Genomic DNA, 20,638 nt, shown 5'->3' with positions numbered 1-20,638 from the left:
AGATACCAGAAATCGCTTCTGTGCATGCCCTGACGCTAAAAATTGCTTCTGCGCAGGTGCGATTTTGAGCATCTGGGCATACGCAGAAGTGATTTTTGGTGCCGCGCCACTTGCGCAGACGCGATTTCCAGCATCGTGCTGTACCGGTCCAGCCCACAGATGATCTCCGCGGGAGTGATCCGGCCCATGGCCAGTAAGCCTTGCCGACCCCTGATCTAGTCAAACCCTCTGCAACGCAGGAATCTCTTGCCCAAAATGCGGCTTAAACCCCTGACCCTGAGATTAAGAGTCTCATGCTCTCAATCAGGAATCTGATTGATTCCTGTGAAATCAGCACATTTCCCCCTGAAAGTGGTGACACTGCTACGGGGAGCAATCACATTGTTCTCTCACCGAACCAGTCTGTTTTACAAGTGCTTCATCATGGCAAGGAGCAGGGCAGGAATGACCACATTTCTCAAAGGTTTTCTTGCAGGGCTGGCGGCAAGGAGGACAAGGGCCAAAGTGGCAGCTATGTTTCTCTCGAGCAGGATGATGGCAGGTAGGTGGCTGCCTAAAATGAAAACGGGAACTGTCAATAATGGCTACAAAAACTGGTTTATAGTCATTTATTCAACAAAACAACTTACTAGAAGAAAAGACCTCTAAGTGGTTTACAACAGTCATATACAGAGTTGCTTGCTTTGTATATCCCTTTTCCCAACGTGTTATGCTCTAGGCATGATAGAATAAAAAATATATATATAAGCATAAAAAGGGCCCCTGACCATCAGGTCCAGTCGTGTCAGACTCTGGGGTTGCGGCGCTCATCTCGCTCTATAGGCCGAGGGAGCCGCTGTTTGTCCGCAGACAGCTTCCAGGTCATGTGGCCAGCATGACAAAGCTGCTTCTGGCAAACCAGAGCAGCGCACGGAAACGCCGTTTACCTTCCCGATGGAGCGGTCCCTATTTATCTACTTGCACTTTGATGTGCTTTCGAACTGCTAGGTCGGCAGGAGCTGGCAGGGCAGTCTCGAGCAGGTCGTGCGCCCTGGCGCTGAGGGGCGGAGATCGCTCCGGCACCCCCGCAGGGCGCAGCATGGCTTCTGCACGGCTTTGCCGTGCAGCACCCTGCCTTGCCGTGCAGCGCCCTGCCTACTGGCCCGGCGCCCTGGCACCCCGCGCCACCGGGACTCCACCTACACCCGGGAGCTCTAGCTCTACCTGGGAGCTGGGACCGAGCAACGGGAGCTCATGCCGTTGCAGGGATTCAAACCGCCAACCTTCTGATCAGCAAGCCCTAGACTCTGTGGTTTAACCCACAGTGCCACCTGGGTCCCATAATATCACTATCCATATTATATCCCATAATATCACTATCCATATTATATCCCATAATATCACTATCCATATTATATCCCATAATATCACTATCCATATTATATCCCATAATATCACTATCCATATTATCCCATAATATCCCATAATATCACTATCCATATTATCCCATAATATCACTATCCATATTATCTCCATAGAAAACCAAATTTTAAAAAATGGTTTCGTAACCTTCATAATCAAATAACCTCACTATGAGAATAACTCGTTTCTGGTGGGAGAAGAAAAACTCATTTCTGGCTTAGGAGGCAGTAGCATTAGCATTCAGAACGGCAGCAGGAGAATGAGCTCTTAAAGAAGTGCAGAGGCTATAGCAAGGACTAGGACGTGAAACCTAGCCTACGTGGTAAACAGCAGCCAGCAAAGAAGCTCTCTCCTCCGGCAATGGCGATCAAATTTCATTACAGTTTACGTAAAGAAAACAAATGAAAGTAAAAGAAAGCAACAGACAAAACACACCACTTCTCAATTGTTTTAAAATGAAAACAGTTATATTTAGCAAGCTTTAAACTTACAACCATATTTTCAAGTAAGTGTAGGATTTGTTGGGACAGATTCAAACCTACTTGGTAGATTGCCCACTCTATTAAATCACATGAGCTGGAGCATCCAGCCAAGGATGCACTTGTAATGCATGTATGCCAAGTCTGTGAGAGGGTAGTTCTTACTGAGTCTTTACTACAGTTATGAAGATGACATCTCCCTGGTACTAATAAAGCCCTCTCTCAGAAGCAGTGTAATGTTAATTTTGGGGCTTGCTTTTGACGGCTTGGATTATATTAGCATAAAACAGTTCAAATTGATGTGTTCCCTATTGTTATAGGCATGTTCTCTTATGTAGTCTTGGTGTAGCTTTAGTATTGACACTATAGTCACATAAAGATGTGCCCCAAGAGAATGCTTGAATTTGGACAAGTAATCATAATCATAATAATTTCATTATTTATATGCCATCCATCTTACTGGGTTGCCCCAGCCACTCTGGGCGGCTCTCAACAAAATATTAAAAACACAATAAAGCATCAACTATTAAAAACTTCCCTGAACAGGGCTGCCTTCAGATGTCTTCTGAAAGTCAAATAGTTGCTTATCTCTTTGACATCTGATGGAAGGGCATTCCACAGGGCAGGTGCCACTACCAAGAAGGCCCTCTGTTCATGTCTCACAGTGAGGAAACAGTCAAGAAGATGCTCCTTCAGGTATACAAGGCCGAGGCTATCTAGGGCTCTAAAGGTCAATACCAAAATTTTTGAATTGTGCTCGTAAACGAACTGGGAGCCAACGTAGATTCTTTACACTGGTGGTTTTTCAGAGCTGGAATGAATAAGGTGCTTTGGAACTTTAGGGGTGCTGCTGTTACTACGGGAATAATTCAGCTTTGGGACTAACAGCCTTACTTGTGTAGCTACCATACCATTTCCTGCTCAACCTGTGTAATTGTAAATAAGCATATTATGATGAAAGCTTTAAATTCAATTGCTCCCTCTCCACTCCACTACAAAGGAAGCCGACCTTGACACCCCATTGCCCACCCCGCTGTGCTGCAAAATACTAAGGGAAGCTTCCTTCAAGTTCTACTGCTCTTGTAAAGCTATTTGGAACTCAAAGCAGCACCTTCCTATGGCAACACCAGCCTTTGAAATGCGTCTCTCAAGAATTGCAAGTTGCAGTCTTATAGTGCACTGCATACTTCTTTCAAAACACTAAACTGTGTTAATGTAGCTCCACCTGCTGAGAAGCCAATAATGTAAAAAGACCTAATTAGGCCATTACAGAGTTAGACCGTTTCTAACACTAGTTTCAAAAGCTAGGGGACTTTCAAAGCGGTTTGCGATATCACATGGTGGCCTGATATTCAGGGAGTAAAAGATTATTTGCATTAGATGGTTATTTAATATTATTTAATACTAACCTGCATAGCTCCTTGCACTTGGGAGCCTTGGTGGTGCGTTCTCTACCACATGGCACTTTGAGAGCAGTTTTGCCGCAATTGCACTTCACATCTACAGTCTCGGGACATGGATAGCAGCTGCCTACAACGAAGACAAGCAATTCAAGTAGCCAACCTTGGAAAAACTTAACACATTTTTAGACACAATCTACAACAACAAAACTACTTTGCAATTAATTACCTGGATCCAAATAAGAAGTTATCCATTTAGTACAATTAAAATTAACAATGGTATTATGAATACAGGAGGCATCGGTCTGGACAAACTCCACCCAGAGAACATGCTACTGTACTTATGTTCCCCAAATCCATTTTGAATGTCAAAAGAAAATGCCTTTCTCTACTTTCTGAAAGGTCAGAAGTGAGCATCAGATTTCTGATATTTATAAGAAGCCATTAAAAAAAGAAAGAAATTGCACTGCAGGGATGCAAACATTTCCCTTGCCCACACAAAGGCTCAAGATTTGTATTTGAGTATGTCGGAACAAATATGAATATCCACACCGCTTTTTGTGCAGTTTGCGCGTTTTCCGAAGCAGCAGACAAGCTCTCTTTCTTAAAATCACATACGGTCGGCATCCAGAGTATTCCTTAGAAAAGCAACAGCTCTTCGTAAGTTTTAAATTTATATTTTCAGAATTTTAGCCTTGCTCTTTAGCTTCCTTTTTTGGTTTGAAAATCAGCCGCTTGTTGCGCCCTGTCTCCAGGCAGCTCATAGAGGGTTGGGCGTCTTGTTAGCGCTAGAGCTCTTTTTCCTCCGTTTTTAGTTCTTTTTCTAGCCCTCTAATAGCGCCGCTTTCCACCTTGAACCCAGAACTTTTCCTTCTTGGGTTTTTGGGGCTCTCCTTGCCTTGGATACCCCTTTTCCCTCTATAATAGAGTAACTCACTTTCTCACAGCTCGTCACTCCCGACCTGGCTGCAACCGCGGCTAAAGCGGAAGTCATGAATATCCTTTCTTAATACAGTTTGAAAAATGTGGAGTGGGTGGAACTAATAAAGCATATACAGCAAAGAAAAAGAAATTTTTTATCACACTTTAGACAGAAATGGACAACTTATTCAGCCCCAAACAGTTCAAGTGCTCAAGAAGCCAAAGAGTAACAACTGATTATTTAATTCATGGTATAATTTTTACCATCATGACTAGTGCTAATCAACACATTACACTCTATTTTTATGAAAAAAACATTAATGTCCTAGGATTGGACCCTCAATATATATATATATAGGTTCAGAAATGCTATGATTTGAACAACATTAAAGCTACTGGCTGTAATCAGAGATTACAATATTTCTTTTCATGACAATTACCAACAAAGACCCAACTACATAAAGTTTAAAGTACCATTCAGGATGAAAGACTACAAGCAAGATTGCCTGCTCAGTCTTACCTCTGTGGCACACTGAAGGACACTTGTGATTCCGACATCCTAAAGTTCGTCCACATGCTTGATCACACGGTGGGCAATTTCCAGAACAACACTGAAACACACACACACAAGTGCTTTGAAGTACAGAAACTTTAGCTAAAGTGGCAAGCCTATGCATTACCTGCGAGTGAGCCCCAAAGAGTAAGCACACAAAGGATTATGCTGTCGATAAGAAAACCATAGCGGTTTGTTTTTAAAATGATAAAGTGTCAAAGAAAAATAAACATGTTGAGATGTCCCTTTCTTAAGAAAGCGTCTTCAGAATATCCTTTGCCATTTTAAAGTATTTCAGCAGTTTGAATGAAGATAGCAGCTTGATCACACGCAGGAAGATGGAGAAGTGCTTGTCCATTTTAAAGCAGGGATAACAATCTTCTGACAAGAAACTGATAGGAGGGTCCCAAGTAAGAGCAGGTGTCAAGCAGGAGCTAAAAGCATAAAACTGGATAGTCCAAATCTTGCCTTGGCTAGTAACTAGCTAGTCAGTGTTTCCCTGCTGTTTTTGGACTACAATTCCCATCATCCCTAGCTAGCAACACCAGTGGTCAGAGATGATGGGAATTGTAGTCTGAAAACAGCTGAAGTCCCAAGTTTGGGAAACACTGAGCTAGATGGTTCTGAGGTACTATTGTTTCAACTTGAGCTCCATAACTTCATTATGGTGGATACACTGAGTTACGTCACAAGGGTGTTGTAAATATTACCAAGGTGATTCATGTCAAGCACCTCAACAACCTAAGGGCTAAGTATTATTGTTAAGCATTTTGTTTGACCTGTGTATATTGTACTCCAAAAAGACCTCACAGGTTCTACATGCAGATCTACTATTCTGCTTCAACAATTCTACCTCACTAGCACCTACAGCACCTTCAAATGGGGGATTTTCAGTCTCAGTGCCGTCACCTCCTGCTTGCTTTTGATAAACCTCTTTAGTTTGGCCCTAACAAAGCACACACATATATATATACAGCTGAATCTCTCTTAACTGTTTCACCACATTTCTTTCTATTCTCGGCCCAAAATGGAAGACTTTGCTATTATTCTTTTTATAGCACCTACAACTAAGCACCTGTTTTAGCACGGTTTTGATGAAACTGCAATTATATTTTGTATGTTACCTTGAATATATTTGATTTAATCAGCTTCCTCTCTACCTCTAAAAACAGTTCTTCTTCAAAAACCTATAATCTCAGACACATACAAGACATGGGGAGGGACAGGCTAACAAAGCTCAGTAAAACGGTTCATCTGAAAAAGTTTGGGAGTAATAAAAAAAAAGGAAAAACTGAAGACGTCTCTTAAATATAACAAGGACAAGATAGAGTTAAGGACCAATGAGAGACCAGTGTTAAATGTTTTCTTGTGAGCCATCCAGAGAGCACTATCATGGAGAGGAATACAAATATTGTAAATGAAATAAATGAGTAAGGAAAGTGCTCCAGGGAAAGGGGGTGGAAAAATGGAATATAAAAAGCAATAAAGCTTTCCAGAACCAACTACTTCACCCTCCAAGTTTCTCCTGTATACAGTATTGGATTATTGGATTTGAACTACTAAATTCATTCAGTACCTAGAAAGCACATACTCCTCTTCTACATTACTCCCCACCCCCTTGCTCCTTTAAGCCTTTGAAAGCTATTTCATCTCCACCTGAAGGAAGATCATGCATATCAGAGAACTAGTATATTTCTTTTCTGACTGCTCCAACAAGCTAGCCCATAAAGAATCGCTACTGCCACCTTCTGCAGGTATTTCACAGTGTAGGTGTTGTAAGAGCGTCAGTTTTTGAATTAGACCATTCTTAAATAATTCTTAATAATTCTTAAATAACCCGATTTCTTTTTCTGTGAGTGGAACGGCAATACAGAAGAACAAAGAAATCCAAAGTATGTGGGGGCTTTCGCCACCATAAAAGAACAGCAAAACAGCTGTCACAGGCCACTTTCGCAAGTAATGCTAAGCCAAACCATCACTTGACGTGTGCTCCCAAGCAGGTGACAATCCTTTTGCTCCTCCCCAGTCCTTTTAACTCAACGCAGCATGGCAGCTAAGCCAAGGTTTGGCTTAGCAGTTGTCCGATCCTAAGCTAGTTGTTACACGCTCAAGCCTCCGTAAGCACGAGTTACAGCTGTTACTGTCTACAACTCATGGTTAAGGAGGAGAGAGCTTAGCCACAACTGCAGGTTCGGACAATGTGCTAAGTCAAACCTTGACTTGGCTGCTGCACTGAGTCCAAAGGACCACAGTGCAATGAAGCTGGTGCAAGCTCCTCTCTTGAGCCAGTATGTTTGCCGGGTCTCAGTAAGCCATAGTTTGCACATAGCATGATGTGCAAGCCGGGCCACTGCAAGCTGAAAACTGCTGTGGCTTCCTCAGCTGCCCCCACATGCTTACAGGCTGTGTCTCAGAAACAGAAGCATTTTTGGAAGTTGAACCAAACTTTTCCAAACGACTCTAGCTACAAAAGGATGGTGATGCATCCTCAATACCTACTCACCTTCCTCTTGCACTGGTGTTTTTGACAGTCACGGATTTTGGCACACTTTGTTTCACAAAGGTATGGCTTATGGCAGGGCATCTGCTTCATATGCTTTCCACAGCGGCACTGCTTTTCAACTTCCTGTTGAGATACAAATGGAAGAAAACTAAAGGTAGGAGTTGTACGTTCAGCATGTTAAAATTAAGGCACATCACTGACAGCAAAAATGCATGGAACTCGTCACAGATTAGCATTCAGGAGGGGGGGAAAGTAGCATACAAAATAATTCAATGGTGGAAATTAAGCTGCATAGAAGAGTCTAGTGTGACAAGAGGCCGGAAAGAAACTCTTTCACAGGCTAGAGCTTCTGTACAGGCCCCTTCATGGTAATAGGAGTAACTAGAATCAAAAAGATGGGGCACGTCCTCATGGAAACAACAACTTAATTTGACCCGACCTCAGGAAAACTGTTTACCTTCTCATCTGTTTGTATGATATAGGCCTAAGAAGAGACAGTAGAAAATGAAGGAGGAAGGAAATTTGAGATTGTTGGGAATGCCACCATTTTCAGAAGAGGAAGAAACTGTAGTTAGTTTAGAATATGCCTTTTCAAGCAAGTAGCAGCCAAAATGATGGTGAAACAAGCCTATATCACCAGAAAAAGGAAACTTAAGAGGTAGAGGAGCTAGCAGAGGTTGAAATTAGGGGCAGCAGCTACCAGTGGGCCTGCAGAATATGGAATCTCGCAATGTCCTCTTAGAACTATCCAAGTGGATGACAGATTTTGGGAAAGTTTACCTTCCTGCCTCGATTTTTACAATCTTTAAGCTTATTCTGAAGGACACTCTTCAATGGGATTGCTGAAGACAATGACATTTTGAATCCTTACAACAAAAAGCAGATAAGCAGATAACAGGCCACATTTAAGCATGCTCCCACACATAAATCCAAGGAAAGGAGCCAATACAGGAACTTTATCTAATTTCCAGATTTGAAGGACAAAAGCTAGGGGTTGTGGGAGCTTTTTTTTTGGTTGAGGGCACAAAGCAGTAGAGACAGCATGTTTCCTGAGCTCAGAGAGGGAGAGGACAGCTAAAAGAAGAAACCTATCTTAATTTTCTCTGACTCCAGGAAGCTCATTGGAGATAAAGACCTTCAGAGGTCCTGAAATAATGAAAAGTTATTCAAAAGCATGTGACTGAACTGGAAGAAAAATGCTAACCTGTCTACAGACTTCACAGGGACCTCGGTGGCAGCGCTGGGAACATCTATGAATCCCACAGTCAAGAGCTTTGTCACAACTGTCTCCACATGTAGGCACATCCTCCGTACACGGTAAAGAAAATTCTAAGTCAAAACAAAACAGCAATGCTTCTGTCATTTATTCTACACAATTGAAAAATGAAAGCTACATTTTTGTGTCTGTTGTTTCATAAAAAATAAGGCTTTACGTCAAGAAAAGGAGTTACGGTTTTTATATAAAGGGCCCAATTTAATTAAGCTAGGCAGGTCTTGTGTCTAACTTCATTCTGGGCAAACTTTAAATTTAACAAAAGTCTGCTTTTGTATTACTTCAACTTGTATTTGAATGCAGTTTAGATTTCAGGAAACTTAGCTATATTGGTGAACTGGATGCATGCTAGATGGGCAGAAAAGAAACACATTCTTACTTGATTTTCCACATGGACAACTCCTTTTGCCAGATCGGGGACACTCCCCACAAGAGCCAGCATGACAAATCTGTTCACAGGCATGATAACCACAAGGCAATGTTTTGCCACACACCTGTTGGGAAAACACATACAGCACATGCAAGTGAGGAATTTAACAAAGCAACAAAATACAAAAATCCAATGGAATGCAAGAAGGAAAAAGGTGGTTGCTCCCTGAATTCCATGTTAATAAAAAGGAATAGGTGAACTCTTCCTGAACCATTTTGTTATAAGAATTAAACATCCTTCGGAGCAAAGCTTTGTTCAAGTTACATCAGCCTTATTCAGCAAGAAAAGATGACAAGCAATTACAGACTGGACATATTCCAGCAGCATGCTAAGCCACAATTTAGTACAATGCGTATGTATCAGCCGTGAGCTTGCAAGTTCACTCTTCCCTCCTATGTGGCTGGTAGGAGTTTGGGAGCTTTTACTTAACCACAGTTTGTAGTTTCATCAGAACCAACAAACTGTGTTTAACATTAGCTATTGGTTTGTTTGGGATAAATCAAATTGGATGCATGGAAGCTTCCAAACTCTTCCTTCCAGCCATGCAGCAGGAGGAGCAAGCGAGCCCAAAGTTCATTGAACCTCATTCCCGTTTCTTCAGGTCACACCAAACTATGGTTTAGTATAATGTTTGGCCACAGGAGGTAATTTTTCTGTGACGTTACGTTTTAATCACAGAGCAACGAAAGTTGACTATTTTGCGAAAAACAAAAAAACCTGATGCAGCTTTCGTATTTCACTAGCGAAGCTCTCATCATTGTAACAGGTCAGGGAGGGAACTGTAGACTGCAGATGTAAAATGCATCTGAGCTCTACAGGCAGAGAACTGCACTGTACACACAGCCCTTTGCAGAGGCTCTTTCTGCAAAGGCAAGACTGTTCACTGCCATGGACAGTATGACCAAAATTATTTATTATTCAACAACAGTAACACACCACAAAGATATAAACTAAAACTTTCAAACTCTCAGGGGGGAAAGCCTACAAGATACTAGGAGCCCTCCTCCTGTTTCATGACAAGTGCGGCAAAAAGGGAAATTTCTGCAGGTGAAGCTTGCCATGCCAAGGCCGAGAGAAGCTGAATGTGCTGAAATTTCCCCGTCCTCCTTCATGTGTAACCATGCCACAAAGGAGACAACAGAAAAGGAGAGCGATGTTTATTTTCGCATTTTTATGCCAGTTTACAACATAAAAACGAGCAAGTCTAGGCCCTCAAAGGGGCTTTGAGACTTATACATATTGGGTTACATCCAATGACGTCCCTCTGCTGACAGAAGGCTCTTTGATTCAGTGGATACTTCAGTCAGTCAGCATAACAGGGAGGGAGGTCATTTTGACCAATTCCTCTCCTGTCAGCAGCTGCATATCACCATCCACTACTCTTGAACAGAACTGGGTTCATGTGTGGGAAGCTGCAGAGGGGGAGGAAGATCAACAAAAAAATTATGCTTCTTTGTGCGGTGATGACGGAAGCCTCCACTGGATCAAGGAGTGTTCTGTCAACAAGAGGGCACTGCTGAATGCAACCGACTGTATTTTGTAATAACCACTGCGTCAAACGCACGCTAAACAAGGAATTATTGGGCTCTCTTGTAAAACCTTTTATTCATAGCACTAGCCCGATTCCACGCCACACCTACAGCATTCTTACACGGCGTTTTTTCCAACATACCACTGAACCTCCGACTCTGCCCATGCAATGAGGGAATGATAGAGGACTATATACACTTTTTCTTTTACTGTTCTCTATATGACCCTGTAAGATCCAGGCTTCTCCTTTCAATCCCAACGACCATCTTACGGGACATCGATCGCATGAAGTTTTTACTGGTGGACGCCAACCCCTTGGTTTCACGTGACGTAGCTATCTATATTTTACAGGCCCTTAAACTCAGGGCCGCTTTCCTGGCCAACCAGCCAGGCCCTAGTCCTGTATAAATTCCTGTTATATTTTTAGCCAACACGCATTGCTTTCACCTTTACCTAACCAGCTGCATTTACCTGGATTTTATATTTAATGTTCTAATTGTATTTGTTGTACAGTAGTTTTATTGCTGTGCGACAGTTGCCTGTCTGTTTGTACTTGTGCTATGGCCATACGGCTAATGCAATAAATGTTGTTGTTGTTGTTATTCATAGCCACTTGCATAAAATGTGTCCACAGACTCTAGTCTAGAAGCTATGGCATGGATCCAGAACTGTTCTAAAAGAAGCTGAAGGTTCTTCTGGTCACAGAGGGCAGCCTCCCAATTTCTCCTTCCCAACGAAGAAGCACCCCAAACCATCTGAAGTCATCCCCATTCCCTGAGGAATAGGGTTCTCGAGGGGTGGGGGTAGGATGGACAGGGAGCTGTGGTGATACGGAAGGGCCAGGAAAGCTCCAGCACATAGCATGGATACCACAAAGTGGTTCGGCACAGAAGTGATGATTCAAACAACCAGTACACCTACACCCCAGCCTGTAATCCCAGCTGAGTTGCAAGCCTGCTGGTAGGTCTGCTGCTAACCATACAGTCATGTTAAAAAGGAAGAACGTGCTCTTTGAACTCTGTGGTTTTACCTGTCAGGACTTAATAACAACCACCTGCTCCTTAGCAGGTCTTAAAATAAGGTAAATACAACCTCTGATGAACAACAACACATGGCGTATTACACCGTGTCATGATTTATTTAACATAAATGAAGCCAAAATGGAGAAGCCATGTGTGAAAAACTAAGCACACCCAACTGCTTCCGTAGGAATGAAGAGGCTCAGTGGGCAGACAGGTGCTGCAAAACAAATGTTCTTTGCTTAATTGTATAAAGTGGGACCAAAGTTGCTGTTTTTTCCAAATGGCGCCATAAATTCCTTATGCTTCTTCATGTTAACACATAAGATTTCTTATGTGTTGGGGCGAGAGACAGAGTAAACGCTGGTAACAACCCTTCTTATATAACAAAACCCTATATTTGATGACAAAACATGGCAACATTTAAGGAAACTTACCTGATCGCACTGCCATACAGGACTTGCACAGAGCCTTTCTGCTACTTGCCTACCGCAGATGCAAGCTTGTTTACTGAATCTTGGACAGGGCTGGCAGGCTCCTAAAGGTAAGGCAGAGTTAAATATTAGAATGCAGCTTGGACAGTGATTGTTTTAATTTCTTCACCCACTGGGGAGAAGGACAGGGCGGGGAGGGGGGGAGTGTTAGAAGAGGGGAGGGAGAAAACTGATCCTGCTGACAAGCATGAGAGTCAACCCAAAGTAACATCCTCCACAGAAACATCTACCTGGATGACAAGGTTTCTCACAGTTGTGCTGTCCACAAGGCAGCTTTCGCCCACAGGGCAGCTGACACGACCACTCTTTTGTACTGCATCTTCGTGGCACAGGCTTAGCCTTCTTGCAGTAGCAGGCTATTGTGACCATCTTTGGACAAGGCGGGCAAGGACCTAGAAATAAGAAAAAGAAAGGTTATCACAGAAATGATATTCCAGCACAGAACATCCGAGTTGTCAAGTCAGAATCAACAGGGACCAGGGAGACCTTGGTTCAAATCCCCTCTGTCCTGAAATTTGCTGGTTAAATTAGGGCAGCCTAAGCTACCTCACAAAGCTATTGTGCCGCAATGAGAAATCCATGTGTGAGAATGTATAATATTGTATTTAGTATGTGCATGTGCAGTAAGTAGTGGCTAGTATCCCAAAGCTTTCACTTATTGGCAACTTTTTAATGTGCCACCTGATGTAAAAATTCAGTTCACTCTCACGTAACCATATTAGTAACCATATTACATTTTTAAATCTGCACCATCCTAGGCTTTTAATTACAGTCATACCTTGGTTTTGGAACAGCTTAGTTCCCAAATGTTTTGGCTCCTGAATGCTGCAAACCTGGAAGCTACTGTTCCGGTTTGCAAACTATTTTTGGAAGCCGAACGTCTGACGGGGCATCCGCGGCTTCCAACTGGCTGCAGGAGCTTCCTGTAGCCAATCAGAAGCCGCACTTTGGTTTCCAAACATTTTGGAAGTTGAATGGACTTCCAGAACGGATTCCGTTCGACTTCCAGGGTACGACTGTATAGCTTACATACAGTTACATTAGCATCACATACCTGGGTGACAAAGTAGCAGGCACCTGTGTCCACAGGGAGGCCTGAAATCTCTTTCACATACTTGGCCACAGGAATGCGGAACTAGCCAGGGATCAAGTGGTGGGTCCTCTACCTTTCTGCAGTAGCAGTAGTAGCGAGTGGGAGTCTCCGATCGCTTGTACTCAAATCTGCACTTTGGACTGAAAGATTAGAGGAAAAATTCACGGAGACTTTGGTAAAGTTCAGCTGAAGTATATGACTTTACTGCAACCGCAACAGTGATGCAGCCACAATTATGGGTGCTAAATGCCTATTCAAAGTCCAGTGTTTACCAACAATGCAAAACAAAACCGTGACACTATAACATCAACCATTAGCAACTGAAATAGATTTATTTATTTACAGGATTTTTTACACTGCCTTTCAAAAAAGGGTTTCCAGGAAATTTACAGAGATGCATGTAAAAACATATTAAAGATACAGATTCCATCCAAATGCATTCTTAAACGAATAGCTCAGTCAGTAGAGCACGAGACTCTTAATCTCAGGGTCATGGGTTTGAGAACCACGTTGTGCAAAAGATTCCTGCATTGCAGTGGCTTGGACTAGATGACCAAGACAAACTCTACACTTCTATGATCCTAAGTCAAAGCAGCATTAAAGAGAGAAAACAGTTTAAGCAGCCCCAGAGAATAAAAGTATTTATCTGTTGCCAAAAAGATACCAGCATAAGCACCAGGTGAACCTCTCGGGGGGGGGGGGGGATTTTACAGAGCAGGCACAGCAATCAAAAATACATTTTCCCTGGCTACCAGCTGCCTCACTTAGCAGATTGTCTTAGTTTATGGAAGCTTGACATGGAAGCAGGTGTCCCTTCAGGTAGCTAGGTCCAAAGCCATGTAGGGCTTTCAAAAGTGAAACCCTTGAGTTGTCTTTTGCAACAGACTGGAAGCCAATAGAGTTCTTTCAATATCTATGAGATGTTTTCCCAGCAACTGGTCCTCGTTCCTACCAGAGCAGCTCTATTCTGGACCGAATACGAGTTTCTACCGTCTTCAACAGCAGTCCCATATAACAATAGTCTAACAATAAAGTAACCAACCCATGGATGATAGTTGTCAGGCTCTCTCTATCCCAAAGAGGTTGCCATTGATATGCCAGCCTAAGCTGTTGAAAAGCACTCTGCACCACCAGGATGCAGAGATATCCATCCTACGGGGAGAAGCCAAACACTATTTCTCCAAAAAATAAAAATAAACCACCCACTCAAAAGAACCGCTGTCTTGCTCAGTGTATGGACTTCCACCCACACTGTACCCAAGTAAGACTTTTTTTGTGATACTTCAACTAACATTATCATTACAACTGTGCACTGAATGAAGAGGTTAGAGATCAAAATTCTCACAGGGAAATTTCACATTTCCACTCTATTGCTGCTGTGCAACTGCTTAACCCTAAGCACCACTCAAAAGAACAAAACAGGATCACATATGCATATGCCATTAAACAAGGCTAGAGGCGAAAAGAATTCAGGTCAAAATGCAAGGGAAGATCAAAAGGGCATATTATACCAACCAGGGTTAGCAAAGAAGAGGGAGAAATTAGGCTTTCTGTCCTCAGACATTATTTTATGTTATGTTTCAACAGGAGCATTTCCCCAGCTTTAAAAGTGTATATACTAAAAGTTCTTGAAACAGAGAACTTTCATCTGAGCAAATGGTGTGGGATTCAACTGATTTACAATGTTTTAAGTTCACCCATTACTACTTAAAAGTGTTTAACTTTAGTTGGCTTTGCTCACAGTGCAGGCAAGTCCTCCGTTACGGAGGTGGTATTTTTCATGCACACACCAACGTATCCTGGGATTGCTAAAGATACTTAAACGCAAAGGAATTTTTTCATTAAATGCAACATTAGAGCTCACATTTTACAGCTCTTCTTTTAAGTACTGTTTTCCTACCACATAAAGGAGCTTGCAAAATAAAACCTTAAAAGCCTACCAAGGCCATGGATAATCCCTCTTTCCAAAATCATCATCTGTCAATGGAGAAGATATTAGGAAAAGGCTATCCTTAGCCCACTTCTGAATGCAAGGCATGTGAAATATGCAGAAACATCCAGAACAACTCCAGACCTAGAAGACAGATAAAGATGTTTCAAAGACCTTTCCAAGTAAACATGCTGATCTGCCGTATAAAATTCAACACACACATGCAACAATCCTCCTTTCCCACCACCGCAAAAAAACCTAAGGTGAATATTGGGTTTTATTTATTGTACTATGTCCTGATGTAGGTCATGTTATCTGGCTGTGTAAAGCAGCCATTTTATTTATTAAAAAAATTTTTTTTAGCGTATTTACATGAATTGAATGCTCCATTGAAACTAATTGGCACCCTAATTTTCGCAATGTAATTTGGCCAAAAAAGTGCACATTACATTCAAATAAATACGGTATCATCCCCACTACAGAGTCTGTTATAGAGTTTAAACAAATGCAGCACAGACTTATTAGTAGTTTTTTAAAAAATGTGGTCAAAGCATGACAGACACAATTTCACAATTTCTGTGTTTCACAACAATCCACACTATAGTTTACCAAGACCGTGTGGCCATACTGACTCCTGGAGAGCATCTTGAACCCACTGTGTTCACCAAAGTGTTGGTGCTGACCTTTAAAACCCAAAATGGCCTCGGTCCTGTATACGTGAAGGGCCATCTCCACCCCCACCATTCAGCCTGGTTCCAGCTCCAAGGGCCTTCTAGTGGTTCCCTCACTATGAGAAGTAAGGTTACAGGAACCAGGCAGAGTGCCTTACACCTTGTGGAATGCACACACACCCCTCAGGTGTCAAGGAGATAAATAACTATACAACTTTTAGAAGACATCTGAAGGCAGCTCTCTATAGGGAAGTTTTAAATATTTGATGTTTTATTGTGCTTTTATATTTGTTGGAAGCTGCCCAGAATCGCTGGTGTAACCCAGTCAGGTGGGCAGGGTACAAATAATATAATTATTAATGATTATTATTATTAAGCATAGTGCAATGAAGCAGATAAGCCAAGGTTTGGTTTAGTGTATCATTTGAACCTAGGATCGTGGTTAAGGTCTCTCCTCCTTAGCCATTAACCAGAGGACAAACCTTGGGTGGTTAAGGAGGAGAGACCTTAACCACGATCCTAGGTTCAAATGATACACTAAGCCAATCTTGCATTGCTCTAAAAAGACCAGGAGAGGAGCCACATGGGTATGAGCTCCTTTCTGGGAGCCAACACATTCTCACAGTCCTGGTAAGCCATAGTTTGCTTTACTATGATGTGCATCTGTACTTCAAATAAGTCACTCTTCCTTGGACCTGACCCCTTTCAGAGTATGCTTGTCTTGGCTAGGATCCATTCCATTCTGAGCAAGAATGCACAAGTGAGAGAGTGCTAAAGGCCAGAGCTTGACTGATGCTTTCAACACATGGCAATTTTAGTATCAGAAGTGGTGACTTCAATTGTACCACTAGCTCTTACTATGGCTTCTTAGGTGGGGTGGGGGGGAATGTGCTGACGATTCCCTAAATAAATGTAACGGGATGCAGAGAACAGATTGGATTTCTGCAGCTGGACCCAATTCAGGCAGTCAAAGTAATAAAGCAAAATTACTTTTTCATGCCCAGCCACAATATGAATGTCTGAAAAATGGGAGGCTTTTGATCACTTTCTGAAGCTATCAACAGCATTTTGAAGGGAATTCCAAAGACAAAGTGGCAGTGCAGTCGAAAGCATACTTCTTTATATGCCCTCTCTAACTGAAGAGCAAATATATTCCAACTAAACAGCAAATGTTGAAGAAGTGGTACTTTTACAATACTCTATAGTGTAAGATGCTTACCGCTTGGTTTCTCTTAATTGAAGCAATACATATCAAGCACGTCATTGCCCCAGACTGAAAAGCATCATTCATGTACTGCCTTGTGCGTTCCAGTTCACTTGCATCTCCATCTTTGAACAACACAGGAAGACAATTTTGTTTTTTATACAAAGCAGTAGTCATTACTATTTTATCCTAATGTTAGAGGACCAGTGCCAAAGGAAAAATCAAAAGCTTATTTGTGAAGCTGTTATTTCCATGTAAAACAAAATGCCACGCTAACATTTACTGATGGTCTGAAATGGAAACCATACATGAATCAAGGCCATACCTCTCTAAACCCCAAAGTATAATGACTACTAAGAGACTGTTTGTGGGAAGACTATTTCGTAATCAGGGGACTATCAAAAAGTAGGCCTTTTCCAAGTTTTAGTCACCCAAATCTCCAGTGAATCTCAACTCACAGGCTGAATGGTACAGGGAGAGGGGCTCCCTCTGTTAACTAGGTCCCAAGCCATTTAGGCTTGAATTAGGCTTGGTAGTGAATAGGCAACCAGCGCAGATCTTTTAAGAACAGTGTTATATAGTCTCCTACAGCTGCTGTATTTACTGTTACACTTATTACTTTTGTGATAGATTGAGCTATATTTCTGAGCATACATACATACATACATACATACTGTATTGTTCCTATAATAAAAGCATTCATTAATGTGTTACTACCCCAATTATAGAAATCATTATCTGAATAATGATCTCAGTGTAGTGATAGGTAGGTCTTTATAAGGCTAGGGCATGTGAAATAAATAAAAGCTTTACCAGTTTGATTTGTATAAGTGGTAAATGTCTTGGCCAATATTTTTCCATGTTTTCCTTTGATATCTTCATCTTCTTCTTCAGAGGAGGAACTAAACTGATCTTCAACAAGCTTTCTAGCTGCAGCTTGGTTAGCCTTCTTAATTTCATCAAATTTTTTCTGAGAGGTTAGCTCTGTTAGAGGAACAAAGTTTAAATAGAGTTTAAAATGTGACAGTATCTTTCAGCAAAATAAATGCAACTAATAAAAACTCTGTTTAACTATCTAACCAACAAAGCAAACATTAGATGCTTTTAAATGAAGATTTTTTTTTTTTTACAAAGGCCACATCCTGGCACAGTTTCGATTATCTTCTGGCATTCTTGGAAGGGGCACATGACTCTCTTCACAGCTGGTTTCCGTATTTTCTTGAAACACAGCCTATACTTCCCTGGTTCTTACTGCATAAGCAACGTATAAAGGTAAAGGTAAAGGGACCCCTGACCATTGGATCCAGTCGCGGACGACTCTGGGGTTGCGGCGCTCATCTCGCTTTACTGGCCGAGGGAGCCGGCGTACAGCTTCTGTGTAATGTGGCCAGCATGACTAAGCCGCTTCTGGCGAACCAGAGCACACGGAAACACCGTTTACCTTCCTGCAGGAGCGGTACCTATTTATCTACTTGCACTTCGTGCTTTCGAACTGCAAGGTTGGCAGAAGCAGGGACTGAACAACAGGAGCTCACCCCGTCACGGGGATTCAAACCGCCGACCTTCTGATCAGCAAGCCCTAGGCTCTGTGGTTTAAGCCACAGCACCACCCGCATCCCAGGAAAACCAACTACCAGGAGTGCAGGTGTAATTGAGCTTGTATATATTGCGATGAGCTTGTATGTATACAAGCTCATTTACACCTGCACTTCTGCTGCAAAGGTGAAGAAGGCATACAATGGCTTGTATCTAAGGGCCCAACTTATAGTTACATATAAATGTGCATAAGCAAAACAGCTTTTTTTCCTGCTTCAGAAGGGGCCATTTTGGAGCAAAGAAGCAGTGGAAGGGAATGCCTAAGTCTTCATACATCCATTGGCTGCATCTCTCCTCCAAACAGCTGCTTCTATTCTCCAGTGTGGGGATTCCATATTCACATCCATACATTTAAAGGTCATTGCTTCCCCCCAAGAATCCTGGGAACTGCAGTTTTAAGGGTGCTGCGACTTCTAGCTTTGTGAGGGGTAAACTATAGTTCCAGGATTCTGGGGGTGGGGGGGAGTCAATGAGCGTCATGTAAGCACATTTGCATATAATACTTGTCTGGTTTTCAAATAAGTTCAGCTATGTCAAGCACAGCAACAATATCGCAAATGACCTAATGTTCAATAATTACAGCAGCCGCCACACAAATCAGGCATGCTCCCAGTTCTTGGCTTGGCTCCAATGTATCAAATAATTGAGCAGGTTTTAAGAAATCGATTGCTTTTAGTGTAAGGCTGGTGCCTTTTTATTGTAATTATCTGTCTGTATTTAATACATTTTATATTTGCCTTAATTCTATCAATGCTTAATTGGTTGTACTTTCTAATGATTTCCCACCCAACAGTTTTCAACTGCTCTTATTGTAAGCTGCCTCGAGTCCCTGTTAGGGAGAAAGACAGGGTATAAAACATAATAACATTAACCTTAATACGGATCAAAACAAGCGTAAACTGTACAAGTTAAAAACACATTAACTTACGAGAGTCCGCCTTAAATTAAAATGGTCCCTATTATGAACTGATTTGTATCCTAATGAAGATATATACAGTATACCTACACTTCGAACAAGAATTCAGCTTCTGCTCAGGGCGATTAGAAGCTATGCAAGGGTGTATCTAAGCCTCCTCTCCCACCATACCAAGAAGCCTTTTTTAAATATATAATATAATATAATATTATGTGTGTATATTATGTGTGTATTATGTGTGTATATATATATATACACACACACACATATACATATATACACACACACAGAGAGAGAGAAATAGTAATAAATGCACTTGAAGCAGCTGCAGTGCGCTGCATTCTTGCTTTCCCTTCAATACATTTTATTTTAATAATAATAATAATAATAATAATAATAATAATAATAATAATAATAATAATAAAACACCTCCTCATGCCTCTCCTATTTCACCTGGGCCCCAAGTAGAGTATGAGGGGTTTCCCCCCCCCCTACGGTAGGTGTGTGAGGTTGTGAAAATACTCACCGCGGGCTCCTGAGGCGTTATTACTACAAGCCCCGGCGGCCGGGGAGGCGCCTCCCCTTCCCCTTCCCCGGCCGCCAGGTCCGCTGCCTGCAGGGGCCCCGCCAGCTCCGGCTCTCCCCCTTCCCCGGCCACGGCCGCCCTGGCGCCAAGCCGCCTCCATCCTTCTTCCTCCACCTCCTCCCTCCCCGCCACAAGGCCCGTTGCTCGCTCGGAGCCGGGACGGGGCAGCCCGTCGCCGCCCGCCCGCTTTCAGAGGATGAGGCGCAGCAGCTGGGAGGATCCAGGTGTAGGAAACGTAGCAGTTCGCGGCGTGCCGGCGCCTAAACTACAACTCCCGGCATCCCTCGCGGCAGAGAATCGGAAGTGGGAAGGGCAAACACCGGAACCGTAGTATGGCAGGACTCCTCCCCCCTTTCTTTGTGCGGTGCATACAGAACCGCCGGCCTCCGAAGTGACCCACGGAGAACTACAGCCACCAGAATGCATCAGAAGGAGCGCCGTCGAGCGCATTCGTTTTGCGCAGTAATAAAATAATAATAATAATAATAATAATAATAATAATAATAATAATAATAATAATACATATATACATAATATTTATAAAATTATAATTATATTATATATTATATTATAATTTACAATTATATATTGTAATATATTTTATTTATTGTTGTTGTTGTTTAGTCGTGTCCAACAACA

The 20,638-nt window shown here is 42.2% G+C and overlaps 1 protein-coding gene across 1 annotated transcript in view; it reads right to left on the bottom strand.

The window, feature by feature from the left end:
* NFXL1 (nuclear transcription factor, X-box binding like 1) overlaps positions 1-20,254 on the bottom strand; it is a 52,178-nt gene extending 31,924 nt beyond the window's left edge. Inside the window, exons 1-13 of the mRNA XM_035111970.3 lie at positions 19,940-20,254; positions 17,715-17,885; positions 16,917-17,026; positions 15,037-15,170; positions 13,058-13,236; positions 12,234-12,395; positions 11,947-12,047; positions 8,910-9,024; positions 8,462-8,586; positions 7,258-7,380; positions 4,722-4,812; positions 3,290-3,410; positions 394-553 (exon numbers count right to left, since the gene is read on the bottom strand). Coding sequence (XP_034967861.3) covers positions 394-553; positions 3,290-3,410; positions 4,722-4,812; positions 7,258-7,380; positions 8,462-8,586; positions 8,910-9,024; positions 11,947-12,047; positions 12,234-12,395; positions 13,058-13,236; positions 15,037-15,170; positions 16,917-17,026; positions 17,715-17,885; positions 19,940-20,099 — 1,752 coding nt within the window. The 5' untranslated portion in view covers positions 20,100-20,254. The remainder of the gene's footprint in view (positions 1-393; positions 554-3,289; positions 3,411-4,721; positions 4,813-7,257; positions 7,381-8,461; positions 8,587-8,909; positions 9,025-11,946; positions 12,048-12,233; positions 12,396-13,057; positions 13,237-15,036; positions 15,171-16,916; positions 17,027-17,714; positions 17,886-19,939) is intronic.
* Positions 20,255-20,638: the final 384 nt, after the last annotated feature.

Source organism: Zootoca vivipara, chromosome Z1 (assembly GCF_965207765.1).
Source record: "Zootoca vivipara chromosome Z1, rZooViv2.hap1.1, whole genome shotgun sequence".
In the NCBI taxonomy this organism is placed as follows: Eukaryota; Metazoa; Chordata; class Lepidosauria; order Squamata; family Lacertidae; genus Zootoca; species Zootoca vivipara.
The sequence above is the reverse complement of the archived record's forward strand: the minus strand, read 5'-3'. Positions and strand labels throughout refer to the sequence as shown.